General features: G+C 39.6%; 1 protein-coding gene across 4 annotated transcripts in view; it reads right to left on the reverse strand.

Moving 5' to 3' along the window:
- spdya (speedy/RINGO cell cycle regulator family member A) overlaps positions 1 to 15,126 on the reverse strand; it is a 26,067-nt gene extending 10,941 nt beyond the window's left edge. Inside the window, exons 1-5 of one of the 4 annotated variants that reach the window (XM_073056017.1) lie at positions 14,996 to 15,106; positions 13,264 to 13,432; positions 6,539 to 6,779; positions 2,996 to 3,054; positions 2,525 to 2,610 (exon numbers count right to left, since the gene is read on the reverse strand). In XM_073056017.1, the coding sequence (XP_072912118.1) occupies positions 2,525 to 2,610; positions 2,996 to 3,054; positions 6,539 to 6,722 (329 nt within the window). In that variant the 5' untranslated portion in view covers positions 6,723 to 6,779; positions 13,264 to 13,432; positions 14,996 to 15,106. Of the gene's footprint in view, positions 1 to 2,524; positions 2,611 to 2,995; positions 3,055 to 6,538; positions 6,780 to 13,263; positions 13,497 to 14,864; positions 14,960 to 14,995 lie in introns of those variants that run through there. The other 3 variants (XM_073056016.1, XM_073056015.1, XM_073056014.1) reach the window with 3 other exon arrangements.
- Positions 15,127 to 21,576: the final 6,450 nt, after the last annotated feature.

The following is a 21,576-nucleotide window of genomic DNA, read 5'->3' on the forward strand; positions in this document are numbered from 1 at the left end:
TGCTGTCTGTTGAAAGCAAGTGGGACAAATGTCTCCTTTACTTCCCTGTTTATCCGTGTCATCACCTTCAGAGAACTATGTATCTGTAACCTCTAGTTCTCTCTGTCTATAAACAGTAACTCTTATCTCAGTTGCATTCATACAATACTTTTATTTTCTTTCATGGTGTTATTGTGATTTTAAGCTATTGTTTGCAATTGTTATTTATGTCTTTTGTCGATGGTATTACAGCTCAAGGGCGTTCCAGAGTTCAGAGTTCAGTTCAAGCACTATTCAGTACATCCTCCCCATGGAATGTGTGGGTTTTCTTTGGGTCCTCCGGTTTCCTCCCACAGTCCAAAGACATACTGGGTAGGTTAATTAGCCATTGTAAATTGTCCCATGATTCGGTTAAAGTTAGTCCGGTTTGTCAGGGGCTGCTGGAGTGCTGTGGCTCAATGGGCCTACTCTGTGCTGTATCACTAAATAAATAAAGGAACAAATGAATGCATAAATAAATAAATAAAAGTGAGATGATGTGTTAGCCAGGATCCTAAACTAACAGCTTCGGATCATTATCTGTAGATTTTTGGGTTTATCTGTCTTCAGGGCTACCAATGATGCATGACACAAGTAGATACAAAATGATTCCTCATTTAAAAAGTGCACCGGAAAATGTTAAAACCATATCCAAATTGATGACACCAATAGAATTGATCCACTTAAGGGTTAGACAAAGAGGTACGTGGGGGAAAAGAGTCTAAGAACATATTGATAAACGCTGAAGACAAGAGGAAGCTTGAGGGGCATACACCATATTACTTATTCCTGTGAGTAAATTCAAAGTAACACTTAAAAGAAGTTAAAAATGTTTTCAACCCATTAATACATTTATATAAATAGTACTATGTAAATGTTAAATTTACTTTCATTTAATTGATTCTGGAAAAGCGACAGAGCTTTAGTGTTAAAAGAATTATAAAACTTAACCTAATTATATACTGCTCATAAGAAGAAAATACAAATTCACAATGTGATTAAACATTGGAGAATGACACATCTATTATTTTCCATAGAACATGAAGCAGTAATTCAAAACAGAAATCCCAAAATCTTGCCTTTAGACAGTTTCTTTAACTTAGTAAGGTATTTTTGTTTATTTCACTGGAGATTGAAAATAATATCCTGACAATGAGTTACATGAGAAAGGGCAGAAAGCAGTTGAAAATGAAAATGAGACCAGTGAATTTAGAAATGTAAGGAAAGTCAGACAAGAGATCTGAAATGGAAAAACACAAATATCTTGGAGGGCTACAGGCTGAAGAATATTACAGAGATGGTTAGAAATTAGCACACTGAGGAATTTAAGAATAAGGATGAAAGTATCTGCAAGAAGTTTCTTTTCCCGAAGAGAAGAAACTGGAAAATCTGATGTTAACGAATGAAAAGATTCTGAAAGGAATGGACAATATAGATAACAAAAGGTTCATTTTTCTTAAGGAGAAGAAGCAGTATCTCATTTAAGAATAGAGATTAGAGAATTTTCTTTAGTCAGACCATTGCTGATCTTTGGAATTCTCTACTCCATAGAGATTTTGGATTCCATGAAAGCCAGAGGCTTGGCATTTCCACCATTTAATGGAATATTCAGAAACTTGCTGATGGGAGTTCAGCCATCAAGAAACTTGACACTAAAGACGGAGCAGCTTGCAACTTCCTAAAATACTTACTCCCACCATCACTGGCACACTGTAGTTGCAGTACTGACCATCTACAAGATGCACTACAACAGCCAGGCAAGGGTTCTAGAATGAAATCTTTAAAATGTTCAAACTTTACCACTAGAAACGCAAGGTCATCAATCACATGGGAATAATTATATGTTTTCTTCCAAGTCACAAGCCATCCTAATTTCAAAATTTTATCATCTGTTGAAAGAGAAAAGGGGTTAACTTTTCAGATTGAAGACCCTGTGACATCAACTCTGGTTCTCCTCCTCAGATATTGTCTGATTCTTTGAGCCTTTTCTGTTTTCCAGCATCTGCAGTTGCTTTTTTTTTATCTTCAAAACTTCATTACTGGTGCAAGATCTTAGAACCCTTTACCTAACAGCATTGGGGGAAGACCTGTGCTTCAGGAAGCCTTGCCAACTATGCACAATATGCCTGACACACTTGCCTCGATGAAAATCTAATTTACTGAACATGAAGAAATATGCTTCTGAAATGTAATGTGATACAAAATATCCAAATATTTTCTCCTCTAACATTTTAATGTTCTTCCTTTGTTCAAAATTATGCTATTCATAGTAGTAGTTCTGTTAATCAGAGTTCCAATGTGTAACATTATTTGCCAGAGAACCATGCAAAAGTAGGCAAATTAACCATTCATCTCTTTTCATTTGTGGGATAGCACATAGGCATTTTGAAGTGATGTGTGTCTTATTATATGTTAAATTAAACCTCAATATTAGATTAATCTTTAAATTTTCATTGCAATAAACAGACATTTAAATATCAAAAATGTCTAGAGCAGCAATACTTACAAAGCAACAAAGAAATTCATTCTGGTTTGTTCACTTATTTCAAAACCAGCTCTCTTGAAATATACAAAGGTCATAGCTAAAAGGTACTGAAAAAATAAGTGAAAGGATTAGTAGAATTAATTTGCACTGAAGCAGAAGCAAATTATCTTCCTACAGGCAACTTGCTTTTTACTGAGACCAATGGCAAAGGATTACAATTCTGTATAAATACACAATTTCACAAAACACATGCAAATGAGGGGACTTTGTTCATCTAAAGTAACCATTATATTCATCCATTTCAGTAGCTAATTCCTTATAAAATGAAACTAATATTTACACCTCTGGCTGTTCTGCCTGGAAAGCCAATCCACATGTTGAGAAACTATTCAATGGATATATTCTGTAATCAGCCCTAAGTTTATCTTTCATTGCTTGATCTAAAAACTGTTTCTATTGTTAAAGTTTGAGCCAGTTTTGTAAATTGCGTACCTTGTCAGAGACCTTACAGCAGCAATCCATCCACAGAAAGTCTTGGATTAAGTCATCATCTGTGAAGTAGCAAGAATAAAATTGAAATTTAATGTTGTGGACAGAATTTGATTGCAATGAACACATTAAAGGATAAAAATTTTAAAATATTTTGGATAAAATTTGGTCAAGCCAGTTAGTCTCCATTCCCATCAACTATCTGCTTAACAGGGCCAGAAACAATTACAATACATAATACGGGAAATCTGAATGTTAACTCTTGGTGGTTGAAGAATTCTGATAGGCAGATAAGTGTTATTTTTGCTTATTTATACTGACGTGTTAATTCTACTTACAGAGCAGCAAAATGACTTAATGACCAGTTTGTATTAAACTAGTCATTAAGTTACTTGGACAAATATTAGTGTAATAATGGATCTATTTGAAGACCAAGTCCAATTATAGATACCTGAGCACAAAATTCTAAACGGACACCCTAGTGCAGTATGAAGAAACAGTGGGATGACTATTGTTATGTTGAAAGATTAAATCATGGACCCTTCTGCAAGTTTTAAGTCACCTGGCCAATATCTATGCCTTAATGAACATGATTTTGCTGTTTATGATTGTTCAGTGTATAAAATTAGCTGCTGACTTTCCTAAATTACAATACTCCATCAATTAAAATGTAGCTTGGAAAATAGATAGGTTAGAAAATGTGCTATACAAATGCAACATTCAACATGTGATAAGTATTATGCACATGTATCACAAACAGGTCAGGATAAAATAAAAAAGGATAGATTTTCCCTTAGGCTTGATTAATACAATTTGCTGAAAGTCAGCCAAAGCATTTCAAGGCAGAGGGAGCCAGAGTGATAGGGCTGAGGATGGGATTGTTGGTTTACAAGCACAGGCAGTGTGTAATGAGACTGCTAGCAAGGGCAGGCTGATGAATGGGCAAAATTGCAGTCAACGGGATGAGTTGCAATATAAAAGGGTTCAAAATCAAAAAGTGTGCTGAATATAGACTGAAGATATTATATTTGAATGCACACTGTATACAGAATAAGGGAGATGAACTTGTAGCACAGCTGGAGATAGGAAGGTATGATATTACATGCATCGAGTCTTCTTGCTAGAACAGCAAAGAAGATTTTTCCTTTGACGGGAGGGAAATGGTTCTGAACTGCTTGATCTCAGTTGAGTTTTCCTCTTTTGGCACAAAACATCCTTCAGCCACTTGCCAGCAAGGTGGTATCTGGCCCTTCCTCCAGATAACTCTCATCAGCCTCCACATCCTCTCAAGAAGCTTTGGGCACTTCTCGTAGACTTTATATATGATCCCATTGGGCCCGGGTGCTGAACCTGCCCTTGTCTTCTTGACTGCTTCTCTTACTTCTTTCAGTGTTAGCTCTTTTGCATCTAGTGGTTTCTGAGGCTATTGCACTGGCTCAATCCTGCTGTTTTCCCCCAGTGGCACCCTAACATGAGGCACAAGACCTGACTGACCATTAGTAGAGCAGGCGCTTCTAATAACACAGGAAGAACTATAGATTGGCAGGCGATGAACACTCATCGTCACATGACTGAAACTTGGCAAACTCATCCAACCTTACCAACCACACAGACATCATTGGGGATGTATAAATTAGCAATCAGGCTGCCCAGCAGTTCCCATTGACTCACAACATGGAACAAATTCATTCAACTTAACGGTTGATAAGTCAAGTACACCTTCTCATCTTCCTCTGCAGACCTACAGAAAACAGGTTGTGCAACAATACAGCACTGGCCGGAATCAAACGGTGAAAAAGAGCCAACCAGTGAACCTGCCAACTCTAAGGAATCCCCTTAAGGTGCTAAAAGTGTCCTCAGCTTCATATGTGAGGTCAAGAATTGTCTTTGGGGATTGTGAGACCTTATGTGATTGGTCAATTTTGCTAATTAGAGGGGAATAAAGAAAGCTTGCCAAACACCAGTTCAATCCCGACTAACATTCAGATTCCAATCTGAATCCTTGTTAATGTAATTCTCACTGTTGTGATCGTTTTCATCTTCACCTCACCATTCCTTTGCATGCCATTACTATCATTCCATCCATGTCAGCTCGCTGCTGTCATCAACATCTAATAAGCATTCCCAGTTTGTGTTAATTTAGCCCCTTTAATGATGGATAAATATGTAAATTTCAGACTGGGTAATTAACCCATTTCTTTGCAAGGTGGAAGAACAGGAAAGGAGCTTGCAAGAAGAAATTATCAAAATTCAGAATGAAGAAGCAAAAATGCTTTTCAAAAATATTTGCTTTGTGTTATGTGGCTACACTGTCATATGAAGCTTCCAGGTCTTTGGAGAAGAGCAAACCTGCTCTTCATTACATTTCCATCTTCCTACCTTGTTGAAAGAGGCTTCAGTGCAGTGAACCACATGCTCACAAAAAACAAAAACCACTTGGACATTGTTACACTTGGGGTCTTAAGGCTTTTGCTGTCACAACTTAAACCAGATATTTCAACTCTTGCTAAAAACCATCAGGCTCAAGGATTATATTGATATCAAAGCTGCTGAACAGCGCACAGGTACTGTGTAAGCCAAGTTAAAAGACAAATAAAAATTTAAAGCAGAATAATTTATCTCATGTTAGCATATGGTCGACATGTTTTTACACTATGAGGGTGCCAGAAAGTACATTGTGCCTTAGGGAGGCATTGGCAAGATTGAATGTGCTTTGGGGGGCATTGGGCTAAACAAGGCTGGGAAACACTGCTCTAGACGGTCTTTCTCATATCTGACCACAGCTTCTGAATTTTCTTTCCACTTTTTGTGCTGATTGGCCATTTGGCATTTTCCTGCATTAAACTGGTTCCCCAGTCACATTCAAAAGTGCTCTAACGCAAAGAAGTCCAAAGATTTCTATGTGCTAAAGCAGGAAATCCCAACCTGGGGTCCATGGACCCCATGCTTAATGTATTGGTCCTTGGCATAAAAAAGGGTTGGGAACTCCAGCTCTAAAACAAAGAAATCCAAAGATTTACAACCATCTGTGTGAAGAAATGTTTTCTTATATCAATCTTGAGACTTATCCATAATTCAAGATTCTCAAGCCAAAGGAAATAGCTTCTTAGAATCTACCCTGTCAGGGTCCCAAGTATATCATATCTCAAGATTATTTCTCATTCTTCCTGAGTAACCAGCCTATTCTGCTCAACTGTCTTCTCAAAGGCCAATTTTTCATACTTACTTAATAGCTGGAATACGTTTCACTTACTCTCTCTCTAAAGCAAGCAGAGAGACAAATATTATTCAGAATGCCACAGATGAGGCATTTTTTATTCCCCAATGATTTAAAGTTGATTAGGACTTACCGGCAATGGAACCTAAAGGATTAGGTTCCCAAATTAAATAAACAAAAATAAGGTTAAAATTGGAGTACATTTCTACCATTTACCAATTATACACAAAACAGAAGGTCTGCCTTATTGCTTAATTTCTGGTAACATTTGAGGCATCAAGCTGCATATCTTTATCCATATGTGCTTCCTCTTTTCCTGCAATACATACCAAATAATTTGAAGAAAGTTGCCATTTCTTGGCGCTGAATAATCAGACAAGGTCCTCTAGTATGTTTGGGCTTTGAAATTAAATGAGTATTCTTTCCCTGTATCTTCTGAGCTTTCAGCACACATGCTTGCTTCAGCTTTGTGCCTTTCCTTCGTTGGTTTGACCTTGTTCCTACAGATTTCATGTGGATGGTAATTGAAGGTGGAGTCTGGCAGTAGGGTTGGCTGTTGCTTATAATTTTCTAAAAGTGACAGCATAAAGTAATGTTAAGAATCAATAATCTTCAAAGGATTACCCATGGTGTATGAGAGCAATTACTAGTATCATTGGACTATTAATTCAGAGAGGTAAATTAATGATTCAGAGATACAACATAAAATTCTGCTACAAAAACAGGGGATTAGATTTAAATTCAGAATAAACAAGTAATATCAATGAGTGGTGATACAGATACTTCTGCTATGAGGAAAAGTTTACTACTGTCTATCCTATCTACGCCATTCATAGATTTGTACTCCTCCATCAGGTTTCCTGTCAGCCAAAAGTTTCTCATCAGAATTGAGACACATCTCAGGCAACATCCTGGTGAATTTCAGAGCTGTCACATCCCTTCTAAATGTAGTGACTAAAATTGTATACAATATATATATTTACAGTTCATTTATCAGCAGCCATTGCATTTATTTTCTGTAATTTTCCATGATGCTTTGTTAATTGAAGTACAGGAAGCCCTAATTTCTGATATGTACTTTTTTCCATATCGTAGTCTCACTAATGTTTCACAAAGCTGAATCCTAACTTCCTACTCTTATACTGTATGCCCTAACGAACACTAGCATCCCATATGATTTCTTTGTTGTTATGTGTTGTCCCTTTCTATGACCTTACGACTCCTATACAAGGTTCTCCTGTTCCTCAATACTCCCTAGGACTCTACCATTTATTGTGGATTGTACATATACATCATTTATTATTATATTGTAATTTGCCCTTTACTGTGCCTATTGTCTTACTTACTAATTATTGTTCTGTCTTGCACTGTTTTGTTCACTTTATGTAGTCCCATGTAGGTCTGAAGTCTAATGTAGTTTTGTGCTTTTTTCAGGTAGTCTAGTGTAGTTTTGTGTTGTTTCATGTAGCACCAGGGTCCTGGAGGAACTCTGTTTTGTTTTTACTATGTACTATACTAGCAGTTATGGTTGAAATTACAATAAAAAGCGCCTTGACTTGACTTGTTCTTACTTGATGTTCCAAAATTTCACACATCTCAAACTGAAATTTCATCTGACAATGCTTTGCCCAACTTATTGGTTGATCAGTATTTCTATAGCTTGATACTATCCTCCTCACTAACCACCATTTTTCATCTTAAAGGTTTAAGTAGTCAATGGTTGAACCCCCAACATAGACCTTTAGTCACATCCCGATATACTGTCTATTTGACCATTGTTCCTCCATCTTCTGTGCTCAGTAATTTCCCCACAATTCCTTGAGCTCCATCTGTGGCTACCAGGAATTCATCAGCAGCTTTATCAAAATCCTTTATAGATTCATAAAGTTGTACAGCATAGAAAGAGGCCCTTTGGCATGTCTACACTAACCATTATGCCCATCTATACTAATATCACTGGTTTGCAGTAATTCCAAGTCCCACTATGCCTTGTTCATTCAAGTACCCCTTCAGATGCCTCTTGATGTTGTTACTGTTCCTGCCTCCACCACCTTTCTGGCAGCTATTCCATATACCAACTACTCTGTGTGAAAAGCTTACCTCTCAGATCCCTTTTAAACTAATTCCCACTCAACTTAAGTTTATATCCTATCACTTTAGAGACATAAGAAACACTTTGAATGCTGGAAATCTGGATCAACTCAGTCAGCCAGGCAGCAAGGAAAACGAACAGCTAATTTTTTGGACTGAGGCCCTTCATCAGGACTGGAAAGTTCAAAGTACATTTATTATCAGAGTCTGAATACTATATAGAACCTTGAGATTTTGTCTCCTTGCAGTCAGCCACAAAACAAAGAAACCCAATAGAACCCATTAAAAAAGACTTTCAAACATCCAATGTGCCAAAAAAAAGAACAAACTGTACAAATAATAACAAATGAGCAAATATCATTCTGAACTAAAGTTCACAAAAGTGAGTTCACATCCAGTCCAGGAGCCCATTAATTGCAGGTCACAGCCTCAGTTCAGCGCAGAGATGAGTAAACCTCACTGAGCAGTGAGCTAAAAACTGACCTGTCCCTCAGCTCTGGCCTCAACACCCTGAGCTTTTCAATCTGTCCCTGAACTTAAATCACCTACACCTGAGTTTGACCCTTGTTCTTTGACCCAGGCCCTACTGCTTCAATATGGTCTTGGGCCCAGGCTCAATCACCTCAATTTGGCCCATATCCAACCTTTCCAATCTGGCCTGTCACTTAAATTGGTCAAACATCGGCTTGTTCCTCAGCCTCGGCCCATGCCAATTCTTCTCACCTTGCCTCATCTCAAAGTGGCTCCAAGCCTGCTCCAGCAATGGCCAACCATTGGTCGTTCCTTGCTCTTGGGCCTGTACACACCATGCCACAACCATCTCGCTCCTTCGAGACTTCAGTTCACATTGCAAAAATGCCAGGTTGAACAGGTAGTTCAGAAGTTCAACTCCAAAAAGGGAAGTTATAGCGGTGATTTTTTCCAGAAAAAGTGTGATTTTATAGAGCTGCCAGTACTACATTACTGTGTCTCTCCAGTGCCATCTTAAACCAGAAGGAAAAAGAAGCCGGAATGAAAGAGTAGAGTGAGGGGGAAGCGCAGAAACTGACAGCTGATAGGTGGATCCAAGTGAGGTGGAAGGCAAGAGGGTGGGGATGGGGTAGTGAATAATGTGAGAAGCTGGGAAGTGATCGGTATGGAAGGCAAAGGGCTGAAGAAATAAAAATCTGATAAGAGAGTACAGCAGACTGTAGAATAAAGCAAGGGAGGTGAGGAACCCGAGTGGTGAAAGTGATGGCGATGTGCAGGTCGTGAGGGCAGCGGAAGGGATAAAGTAAAACAATGGGGTAGGGAACAGGAGGAATAGTTATAGCAAGTTAGAGAAATCAATGTTCACATCGACAGGTTGGAGACCACCAAGGTGGTATATGTGCTATTGCTTCTCCAAGCAACACATACACAAAGTGCTAGAGGAACTCAGCAGGGCAGGCACCTATGCAGCACCTTTGGGAAAAAAGTAAGTCTATGTTTCGGGAGGACTGGCAAACATTTTTTTTCTCCAGTCCTGCTGAAGAGTCACGACCCGAAACGTCATCTGCATCCTTCTCCATAGATGCTGCCTAGCCTGCTGAGTACCTCCAGCAGTTTGTGTTGCTTGGATTTGCATCTTGCATCTGCAGATTTTCTCTTGCTTATTATTGCTTCGCCAAAATAAGTCTGGCTTCAATGTGCCAATGGAGGAGGCCACGGGCAGACATGTCAGAATGGGAATGGGAAGTAGAATTTAAAAAGTTGGTCACTAGGAAATACTGGCTGATGTAGCATACAGAGTGAAGGGGGTGCTCAATGTGCCCAGTCTGCATTGGATCTCACTGATGTACAGGAGGCCACACCAGGAGCAAAGGATACAATAAATGAAACTGATGGACTTGTATGCGAAATGCTGCCTCACCTGGAAGTACCGCTTAGGGCCCTGAACAGTGGTGACGGAGGATGTGTGTGCACGGGTGGTTAAGCAACAAGTCACATTCCTTATTGGTATTCACCAACCTGACAGCATCAACATTGATTTCCCTAACTCCTTGTAACCACTCCCGTTTCCCTTATCGCTCTGTAACCCTAGTACACCTTTCCCCACCCTCATGACCTGCCCGTCATCTTCACCCCTCTGGTTCTCTACCTCCTTCCTTTTATTCCATGATCTACAGTCCTCTCCTAACAGATTCCTTCATCAGCCCTTGGGCTTCCCAGTTCTCAGATTATTCCCCTTCCCCACCCCACCATCCCCCCTCTCAGCTGGTTTCACCTATCACCTGGAACCTCCTTCTCCTCCTTACCTCCTAGCATTTAAAGGATAATTCCCCCTTCTTTCCAGTATGTCCCAATGAAGGGTTTTGGCCTGCAATGTTGATTGTTCATTTCTTCATATAAATGCTGTCTGACATGCTGAGTTACTCCAGCATTTTGTGTGTGCTGATCTCTATCATTTTAGATACCCTTACCATGGAAAACAGCCTCTGGTTGTCTAACCCACATATGCTCCTCACAATTTAATGGACCTGTATCGTGTTGCCTCTCAGTTTCTCCAATCTTGCAAAAACAGGGCCAGCCTATCTATTTCCTCTTTCTAACTAATTCAGGCAACATCCTTGCGAATCTTTTTTGTACCTTCTCTAGCTTAGTCATATTTTTCCTGTACTTCAGCATCCAGAACTGCACACAGCTCCTCTTCTGGAGCCCCTACAAAAAATATCACATTGAACCCATTTTACTTATTACTACTTCACAAACTCATCTCATACAAAATTCAGCTGGGTTCATCAGGGATGGCCTACTCTTCACCAATATCTATAATGTTGGGTTTCTTTCTTTCCGTTAGCAAAGTTTACTCTGCATTTCACAGCTTTTATGCTTGGTTGCATTTCCTCTCTAACAGCCTTCATCGCATTCCAATATAGTATCATCCAAGTTTTCCAGAGAGCGAACTAGACTATCTTAGAGTTGCTCATACATTTATAACATCCTCTGACTTTATCCAGTCAGAGGTCATACTTTTGTCTTTTCCATTTCTCCCTCTCTCACCCACCTTAGAAGTCAAAACTTATTTTGCCTCCTTCTGACAAAGGTTCTTTTTGGTAAAACATTAAACCTCCTTCTTTTTCTACAGATGCTGCCTGGCCTGCTGAATATTTTTCTATGAGCACCGTAAAATATAATGTAATGCTTTTGGCTAAATATGAAAACAAATGAACACAGCACATTTTGTCTTGTAATCCTAGATTAATCACACATATGGGATCACATGGGTGCTCTGAAAGATGGGTAATAGAATGTGCTATAAAGTTAAATGTGAAATGAATTAAGCAACTATACTGATCTCTGGGAAACCACTAAAAATATTGTTATGGAAATATAACTGAAACCATGATAAGCAACAGCAGAAAGCACCTATTGTATATCACACTAAATGTCATTGTAGTGTATTTAATCTAGTTTCCAAAAATTTGCTAGCCCAGCAAGGTATAAACAAATAATAGCAGCTCCTTCCAAATACCCAGATTAGGGAACCTTCACAATTGCAAAACTGGTCCAACAGTCCCATGAACAGTGCAGGCTTAAACCTTTATCAATGTTCTCATCAGTGGCTCTACTTCATTAGGTGTTTGAGAATTGGGATATCAGCAAAGACTTTTGCAGATTTCTAGATGTTGGACAATGGAGAACATTCTGCCTGGTTACATCATAGCCTGGTATGAAGGATGCAATGCACAAGATCACAGAAGGCTGCACAGGGTTGTAGACTCAGCAGCTTCATCACACGCACAATTCTTCCCACCACTGAGAATGGCTTGAAGAGGGGATGCCTTAAGAAGGCAGCATTCATCACTGACAGGCCCTCTTTTTGTTACTACCATAGAGGAGTTACAGGGACCTGATTAGTAATTTTGTAGATGTCATATAAATTGGACAGGTACGTAGATAGAGGTTCCTTTAGAATCAGAATCAAGTTTAATATCACTGGCATATGTCGTGAGATTTGTTGTCTTTGCAGCAGCAATACATTGATAATACAGAGAAAAGCAACAGATTTACAGTAAGTTTATATGTATGTGTGTGTGTGTATATATATATATAGTTAAATTAAATAAATAGTGCAAAAATAAAAAATAAGTTAATGTTCATGGGTTCAATGCCCATTTAGAAAGCAGGTGGCACAGGGGAAGAAGCTGTTCCTGAATTGTTGAGTGTACCATAGCCGAGGGTGATAGTGGGAATAAGCACCTGCGACCTATTTCATGCTCCCAATGCTCAAATGAGGACCAAGTCCAGCTCCCGGCCTTCCTGTGTGACTTAGCGATGAATCCCAGCGGAATCATTTCTGCTGACAGGACAAAGGCAGGTTACTGGTGCCTTAAGCCAGTCGCTTCAGCAGATGGGGCTCATCAGTCGTAGTTGGCAGCTCATCAAGAAGGAAAACTCTGATCCCAAACCTTCACTGTCTTGTGGATATGCCCACTCATGGGGAAGGCTTCAGGAATAAACCCTGAGGGAAAACTCAGAGCTGGAGTCCCCAAGGCATTCTTACGTTAAGTTCAACACTGACTGGCAACTCCTACGATGTCACTGGTGGCAAACTGTATCGGTCTCCGCCACTCCTATGAATTCATTAACTTGAGTGGAGAGGGGGAACTTGCTATATAGACAACTGCTTGCTTTCCATATCCTACTACCCTGGCTTGCATATCACACGGACAGCTGGGATGCAACATCCAAGATCAACCCGACCAACAGTTGGGCTTCTAACATGGATAGTAAAGCTTCAGAGGGATATTAAAGCAAACAGAGGCAAATGGAGGTAGTTCACATATGAAATTTGGTCACTATTGATAAGTTCAGAATCAGATTTATTATCACTGATTTATATGTTGTGAAATGTGTTGTCTTGCAGAACAGTGAAGACAAATTTACTATAAATGATAAAAATCAATAGTACAAAAAAAGGGAATAATGAGGTAGCATTTACCGATTGTTGAACAGTCTGATAGCAGACAGGGTGATGCTGTTTCTGAATTGTTGAGTGTGGGTCTTCAGACTCCTGTACGTCCTCCCCAATATTAGTAACAAGAGGAGGACAAAGGACCTACTTCCATCTTGTATAACTCCATGAATCCAACAATCCACCTGTCTGTTCTCTATGGCAACATATGTTTGAAATAGTCTGTGATTCCCATACTGGTCACATCACAATTCACAAAACTGGAATGGAAATAGGTCATCCTTAATTCTGAGAGACTGCCTAAGTAGTTAAATTACTGGACTAGCATTTTGGGTCATTGATCCAGTGGCATAAGAAGATTAAACCTGGCACTAGAGGCTTTTGTGGACCTGGGTGACTTTGAGTTCATCCACAGAACAGCTTGAATCTTTGTCGGGGAGCAGAACATTGAGACAGTGGGCGCGGCAGTCAGAGGCCTTTGAACTCAAGCGATTGTTCTCTCTCTTGATGGTGAGAGTGAGTTTGCTGATTCTCGAGCGAGGGGAACTATAAATTTGTATAATCAAAACAGCAACCTGTTTGCCTCCCCTCTGGCTATGGCAGGAACGATATCTCTCTCTCTCCTTTGTTAGTGAGAGAGAGGGCCTGTTGAGATGTCGATGTATTAGAATGGAAAGTAGTTTTTGATGGTAGATAGATCATAGCCTCTGGGGGCTTGCTATTGCTTTGGGGGGTGGTGGAGGAAAGGGGGTTGATGGTCTCTGCTGGAACAAGTGGGGAGGGAGGGGGTATTTGTAGTTCTAACGTTTTTGTCATTCGTTCTTCAGGTTTTTTCCTCTCTGTTTAGTGGATCTCTGCAAAAAGCAAGATTTCAGGCTGTATACTGTATATATTCTTCAACATTATATTGAACCATTGAAATTTCAGCAAGGGGATTTCAAAATTTTAGATAAACTGGAATTTTTAAGAATAGCTGGAGCATTGCTAGAGTTTCACAAGTCACCATAAAACTGCCGATCATCTTAAAAACTCATCTGGTTCCAAGAAAGAAAGCTGCCATCCTGACCCAGTCCAGAATATAGAATCAACTTGTAGTTAACTCTTAACTGATTCCTCCGTTTAGGGCAATTAAGAATGTACAGTCCATGGTAGTATTGCTAGCAACCAAAGCTTTTTGGGAACAAAACCGTAAGACCTTGTGAAAGCAGATTATTTTTCTTATTGGTGTATGAAACTTACTGTATACAAATTTGGTGTTAAAGGTCCCACAGCTCATAAATAAAAAAAATGTTATTCAGTAAGCAAGGCAGCTGTTATCACAGTTCTAGTAGCCAATGTTCAATGTCAAACTCAGGTGCCCTCTGTGTGGAGTATGCATGTTCGCACATTGGCTACACACATTTTCTCTCATCCCAACGATGGGCCCGCTAGGTAGGTTAATAGGCTACTGTCAATTATCCTCAGGGTAAATAGGCATGGAGCTGATGAGCACATGGAAGAGAATAGGATGCAGTGATCTGTGGGGGCATGGTTTTACTCTAAGAGCAGGAATGGACTTGATGGGGCAAACTGTCCCCGTTGCCAAGGCGTTGGGAATGAATAATGGGATACACATAAAAAAGCCATACGTTATGGGGGTGGAGAAACGACGATATCAACGGAGGGTTACTTCTCCCCATCCCAACCTCCAACAAACACCGCGCCGTCAACAAGCGGCTACCACCACCAACTATGCCGTCCGATCACCAGCACTGCCTACCCGTTGACACCTCACACCACCGGCCATGTACAATGCAGTCATGATGACAGGTAGTGCAATAAGGGAGGCTGCGGACTCACGGAGCCAAGAGGCCTTGGCCGCAATCCCGCCTCCCTCCGTTCCCACCAATGCCTGCTCGAGCGAGAGCGGGGGAGGAGCAGCACGCATGCCCAGTCACGGCCGCCGGGCGGAAACGGGCAGGCTCGCGGAAAATAAAAACTGCGCAGACGCATTGACATGTCAACCAGGCGCGGTAGCCCGCGGGGCGAGGGGGTGGGGGTGGGAACACACTACACGTGCACGCACGCAGCGCGTTAACACATATTGCGCACGCGCAACGAGAGCGGCCTGATTGGACGTTGACTTGCCTATCAGGCGCGTCCATTTCGATGACTAGGGAGGCGTAGCTGGGAGCATCTGTAGAGGGAGGTGTAGAGACGCTTCGGTAGGTTTTGTACGCACGGGCATTTGATCTGCCAACTCCGCACATTTAAAAAAAATTGTTAAGTACATGTATGCAGAGGTGCAATCAAAAACGTATTGCAACAGCATCGCAGGTTCAAAGTTCAAAACAAATTTATTATGAAAGTACGTGCACCCAGGGCATGTTCTTTTCTCACTGTTACCATCAGGTAGGAGGTACAGAAGCCTGAAGGCACACACTCAGTGATTCAGGAACAGCTTCTTTCCCTCTGCCATCCGATTCCTGAATAGACATTGAATCTTTGGACACTACCTCACCTTTTTTTTTAATATACAGTATTTCTAATTTTGCACGTTTTTAATCCATTCAATATAGGTAATTGATTTGCTTGTTTTATTATTTCTTTCTCTGCTAGATTATGTATTACATTGAACTACTGCTGTTAAGTTAACAAATTTCACGTCACATGCCGGTGATAATAAACTTGATTCTGATTCTGATATGTGTCACCATATACTGCATTGAGATTCATTTTCTTGCAAGCATTCACAATGGGTACAAAGAAACACAATAGAATCATTGAAAACTTGCACACAAAGATGAACAACCAATGTGCAAAAATCATTAAATTGTGCAAATCCAAACAACGGAATCTGCAATTTCCTCACTTGCAAACCCCAGTCAGTTTGGATTGCCAACAAAATCTCCTCCACAATCTCCATCAGCACAGGTGCACCAACAAGGCTGTGTGCTTATTTCCCTGCTCTACTTATGACTGTGGATAAGCACAGTGCCAATGCCATATTCAAGTTTGCTGATGTAGGCTGAATTAAAAGTGGTGGTGAATTAACATAAAGGAAGGAGACTGGAAATCTGACTGCGTGGTGCCACAACAACAACCTCTCTCTCAATATCAGCAAGACCAAGGAGCTGATTATTGACTTCAGGAGAGGGAAACCAGAGGCTCATGTGCCTGTCCTCATTGGAGGATCAGAGGTGGAGAGGGTCAGGGTTCTGTATTTAATATTTCAGTAATACTTGAGCAATCTTGTGAATATATTGGTTGATTAAGCATTCTTGTTCATTTAATTTACTGCAGGTTATATGTAAAAACACAAGAATGGCATATGCCATATTGCTCCCATGTGATAAGTGCATGCCTTACTTAAACTAAACATGAAGTAAGACTCACATTTCAGACTCCTCTGTTTTCCTTTGAATTGGTTTAATGCTTTGAAGTTACAAAACATAACACTGGCAATGACTTTTTTTAAAAAACGGACCCGAGTTGGCTATCAACCTGCTGAAGCACAGCGAGACATTTGAACTAAAACAAACCGCAGTTAGGAATGGCGAGCAAAAATCACAGCCCAACATGGGCAGAGACAGTCGAGTCAAAATAAGGATAAAAAATGTTAGAATTCACAGGTTCATAAGCAGTGACAACCGGGTGATAATAATCATTAAAAAAAAAGCAGAAATGGCAGCCTACATCACAAAGATTGGCACTTTTGATTCCACAAGAGACTACAAGAGAGCTCGTGTATACTGAGCTAACTGAACTGTATTTTGAAGCCAATGAAATAGCCAATGAGAAATGAGTACCAATTTTGTTGAGTACATTGGATTTAAAGGTTGCTTCAAAGTTTGACTGCTCCAACCAAACCAGCAGAAATGAGCTTTGCTGACAATGTGAAAGTAATGCAGGAACATTTAGAGCCAAAGCCATTATGGATTACAGAACATTTTAGGTTTCATAAACGGAATCAAAAGGAAGGGGAGTCAGTGTACGTGGTTGAATTGAAGAAGTTGTCTGAGCATTGTCAGTTCAGTAATGGGGTTAATGATGCACCGAGAGATCACCTAGTTTGTGGAATCTTACAAGAAATCTTTAAAAATGGTTCCTAACAGAAGAACAGCTTACATTTAAAAGAGTAGTTGATATAGCTGTATCAATGGAAACAGCAGGCAGAGACACAATTGAGTTACAGCCATGAATGAAAATGAGTGTGAACAAAATTGCAATGTCTAAACAGAAACTGACCTGGACAAACAAATTGTGTTACCCTTGTGGCAGGGGCTCACATAAACCAGACCAATGCAGAAAAACTTGCATAACTTGCAAGTTATGCACAACAAGGCAAAACTTGCAGAAAATGCAGCAAAGTAGGACACATACGAAGAGCATATTGGGCAGACAAAAGTAAATGGATTGCACAGGGAAGAGAAAAAGATAAAAAAGATACAAAGTCAAGTTGCTGTTTCAAAAAGGGAACTAATTTATGTGTTGTTAATGAAAAATCTGATAATGATGAGGGAGACACAGGACTGACTTGAGATTTACAATGTGAAAACTAACAATAGACAAGCAATGTGGCTCGCAACAGAAATGGACAGCAAATTGATTAAAGTGGAATTAGACACTGGCTCAGCTGTTTCAGTCATTCCAAACGATGAGTTTGATCAGCGTTTCAATCTACTAAACTGAAGCCTGCAGATATCCAACTAATAACTTATACTAGAGAAAATATAACACCTGTGAGAATGACAGTGAAATACAACAACCAACAATCCAAACTGAGCTTATATGGGCTAAAAACAGGAAGACCAACATTGTCGGGGACCTGATTGGCTGAGACAAGTACAAATTGATTGGAGATCCATCCACCATTTGCATGTCACATTCCCTGCAATGAAGCCAAATGAAAGTGAATTAAGTAAGATACTGGATGATGCCACAACTGTCCCCATGCTAAACACCATGAATTGTTATCTAACAGAGGACAAACAGGTGCTGGTGCCAAATTCTGTGCCAGTGGCTGGAAAGCATATTGGAACAAGGAAAGATCATGCTGTTCAGAGGAATCGTGGAAATGACAAAAGCAATGGTCCAACTACAACAGTTTTTGTAGGCAACATATCTGAAAGAGCCTCTGACATGCTAGTCGTAAGTTACTTGTGAAATGTAGCTTGGTTTTAAGTTGGAAGGGAGTTCAAGGAGCTTCAGGAAAGTTGCAAGCTTTTGGTTTTTATGAGTATAAAGAACCAGAATCTACTTTGCATGCATTAAGGTTACTGCAGGAACTTCAAGTGTAAAAGAAAAAGCTGTTTGTAAAAGTAAATTCAAAGACTAAAGCCTAGCTGGATGAATGGAATGAAAGGAATTAATAGAGATATGAAAACAGAGGATTTGTCAGAAGATGTTATGGATGAGGTAACCAAGAGGAGAGATCAGATCGTAAAGGGAGCAATAGAAGGATTAATGAAAGAATAATCCAGTTAACTAAATACACCTTCGCAAGATCAAGATGCACAAATTAGAAGAAGAAAGGTGTCTGCTAAAGCTTCCTGAATCATTTCCTGCAGTCTTAGAATCAACTCCTACAAACACCACGGAGGAGGCCCCAGAACATGAGATTGTTCAGCCACAAGACTCACCTGCTAAGCAGAGTGACCTCCCTTGCCAGGAAAGACTTCATCATCCCACAACAGTAAAAAATCCTCCACAGTGATTGAATCTTCAGGCCTGAATGGGACAATGTAAAATTTACTATACTCTGGATGTCTGTATGTAATAGTAGTATTATATAGTGTATTGTGGATATAGTTGAGATGTATTCTATATTAAGTCGTAGTTTATGGTTAAGCAGGAAGGAGTGTTGTGTATTTAATATTTCAGTAATATTTGAGTACAGTAATTTTGCAAATGTGTTGATAGATGAAGCATTCTTGTTTGTTTAAACAACTAACTACAGGTTATATGCAAAAATATACGAATTGCATACGCATGACGTTAGCACGTGATTAGTGAATGCCTCCCGTAAAGTAAACACATTTTAGTTAGACTCACGTTTCAGATTCACATATCTTCCTTTGAATTAGTTTAATGTTTTGAAGTTACAAAAAATAACAGTCAGCAATTTTAAATTCCTTGGTGTTATTATTTTGGAGGACCTGTCCTGAGCCTCGGAGCTGGTTCAGGAACAAGTATTACCCCCTCAACCATCGGGCTCTTGAACTAAAAGGGATAACTTCACTCAACTTCACTTGGCCCATCGTTGAAATGTTCCCACAACCTATGGATTACTTTCAAGGACTTTTCATCTCATGTTCTCGATATTTATTGCTTACTTATTTATCATTATTATTACTTTTTCCTTTTTGTATTTGCAGAATTTGTTGAATTTTGCACACTGATTGAGCACCCATGTTGGTGTGGACTTTCATTGATTCTATTATGGTTATTATTCTATTATTGATTTATTATAATTTGTATTTTTTAATTTCTCTTGCGCAACGAGTGTTTTAATTTTATTTTTATTCCTTTTTTTCTGTAATTGGGTTCTTTTAGCTTTCTTGCTTTGTGGCTGCCCGTGAGCGAGCGAATCTCAAGGTTGTATAATTTATATATTCTTTGATAATAAATGGATCTTGAATCTTTAGTATGCCCACAAGAAAATAAATCTCAGGGTTGTACATGGTGACATACATGTACTAATATAATAAATTTACTTTGAAATTTGAACGTGTGTGACTGAAAAAAGCCTCAGCTACAATCTGAGGAACAATACTGACAGCAAACCCCCAGGTGGAGGCAAAAGATATAAACACTGAATGTTTCTGAGGTATTCAGAAACCTTCGAAACCTTATATAATTTTTAAAAATTACAATCAATAAACAAAATATTTCAAAGAGGAGAACACTTTCAACATCTTGAAAAGATTCTAGGTCAACTAGCCATTAGATACATAAAAGATTTTTGAAAAGCTTTATTAGAATAGTTTTAACATAATGACCAACAAGTTACCTTGACTAACAGTAGTTTACAAAGCTACCCCTGCTGTTCTGGTTCGAATCGGGAAACACACACAAAAGTGTGTCAACATTTTGGGCCGAGACCCTTCATCGGTCCTGATGAAAGATCTTTGTCTGAAATGTTGACTCCATAGATGCTGCCTAGCTTGCTGAGTTCCTCCAGTATTCTGTGTGTGTTGCTTGGATTTCCAGCGTCTGCAGATTTTCTCTTGAATGACCCTTGGACATGGCACATTCACACCAGAGTGTATTTGCCCTAAACCTTCTCTGGCTGTTGTCATTGACAATAATATAATTTTGTTGTTTTTGTTGAAGGAGAGTTGCTGCCTAAGGCATCAGTTACCAGATCTGACATGATCCTTCAGCTAAGTGAGTCTGTACCACACCTCTGCCACCAGATGGTGCATGCGTGTTAAGAAAAATGATGTATTTAAGATAATTGTAATATGTTTAATGTGTGTGACATAAAGTTCACATGCTGCCAGCTTATGAAAACAGAACTACACTTACTCACCTTCATTGGAGATAAGTGCTGTCAGTATTTGATAAGGTTGTCCACATCTAGCTCTGAAACTCCAATGCACAAGAGTGAAGGAGGCTTTATAGCAAAGTGGACTCTGCTAGTTCCACCTCAGGCACAGCTCTCCCCACCATCGAGGACATCTACAATAGGTGGTTTTAATTTTACAATAAATTCTATGCTAGGAAGGCCACCTCCACCATCTGGGCTATGCCCACTTCTGGATGCCACCATCAAGCAGGAGGTACAGGCAGAAGATCCACCCCTCAGGTTTTAGCAACAGCTTCTTCCCCACAGGCATCATGTTTTTAATCTGACCTAAAAACCCCTAACACTACCCTCTGACTATATATTTTTTCTCACTCTCTCTCTCATTTTATTAATATCGTATTTGTTTTGTTGTGTACGTTATGTATAATTTATGTTAATTTGATATTTATGTTAAATTATGTTTGTAATGTACTGTGCTGCTGCTGTAAAAAAGCTAATTTTCATGAAGTGTATACCCTGGGTAAGCAAATCTATGATAATAAACTTGAACTTGGAATATCATATTTCTCCGGAGACCTCTGTTATTTATGGACTTGTGGCCAGATTTGCATCCTCTGTTCAGACGATCTTGGCTAAAACTCTGTATCCAATCTTGAAGAAATCTGTAATGCACTGCCTGAGAAGCTGATGGAAGTACGTACTCTTGCAACATTTAACAAGTATCCGGACTCAAATCGACAAAGCACAAGAAACATTTTCAGTAAAAGGTAGATGGTAGGGATAGGTATGTGGTGGTTGGTGTGGGTGTGGAGGGATGAAGGGCTTGTTGC

Source organism: Hemitrygon akajei, chromosome 9, assembly GCF_048418815.1.
Source record: "Hemitrygon akajei chromosome 9, sHemAka1.3, whole genome shotgun sequence".
NCBI lineage: Eukaryota > Metazoa > Chordata > Chondrichthyes > Myliobatiformes > Dasyatidae > Hemitrygon > Hemitrygon akajei.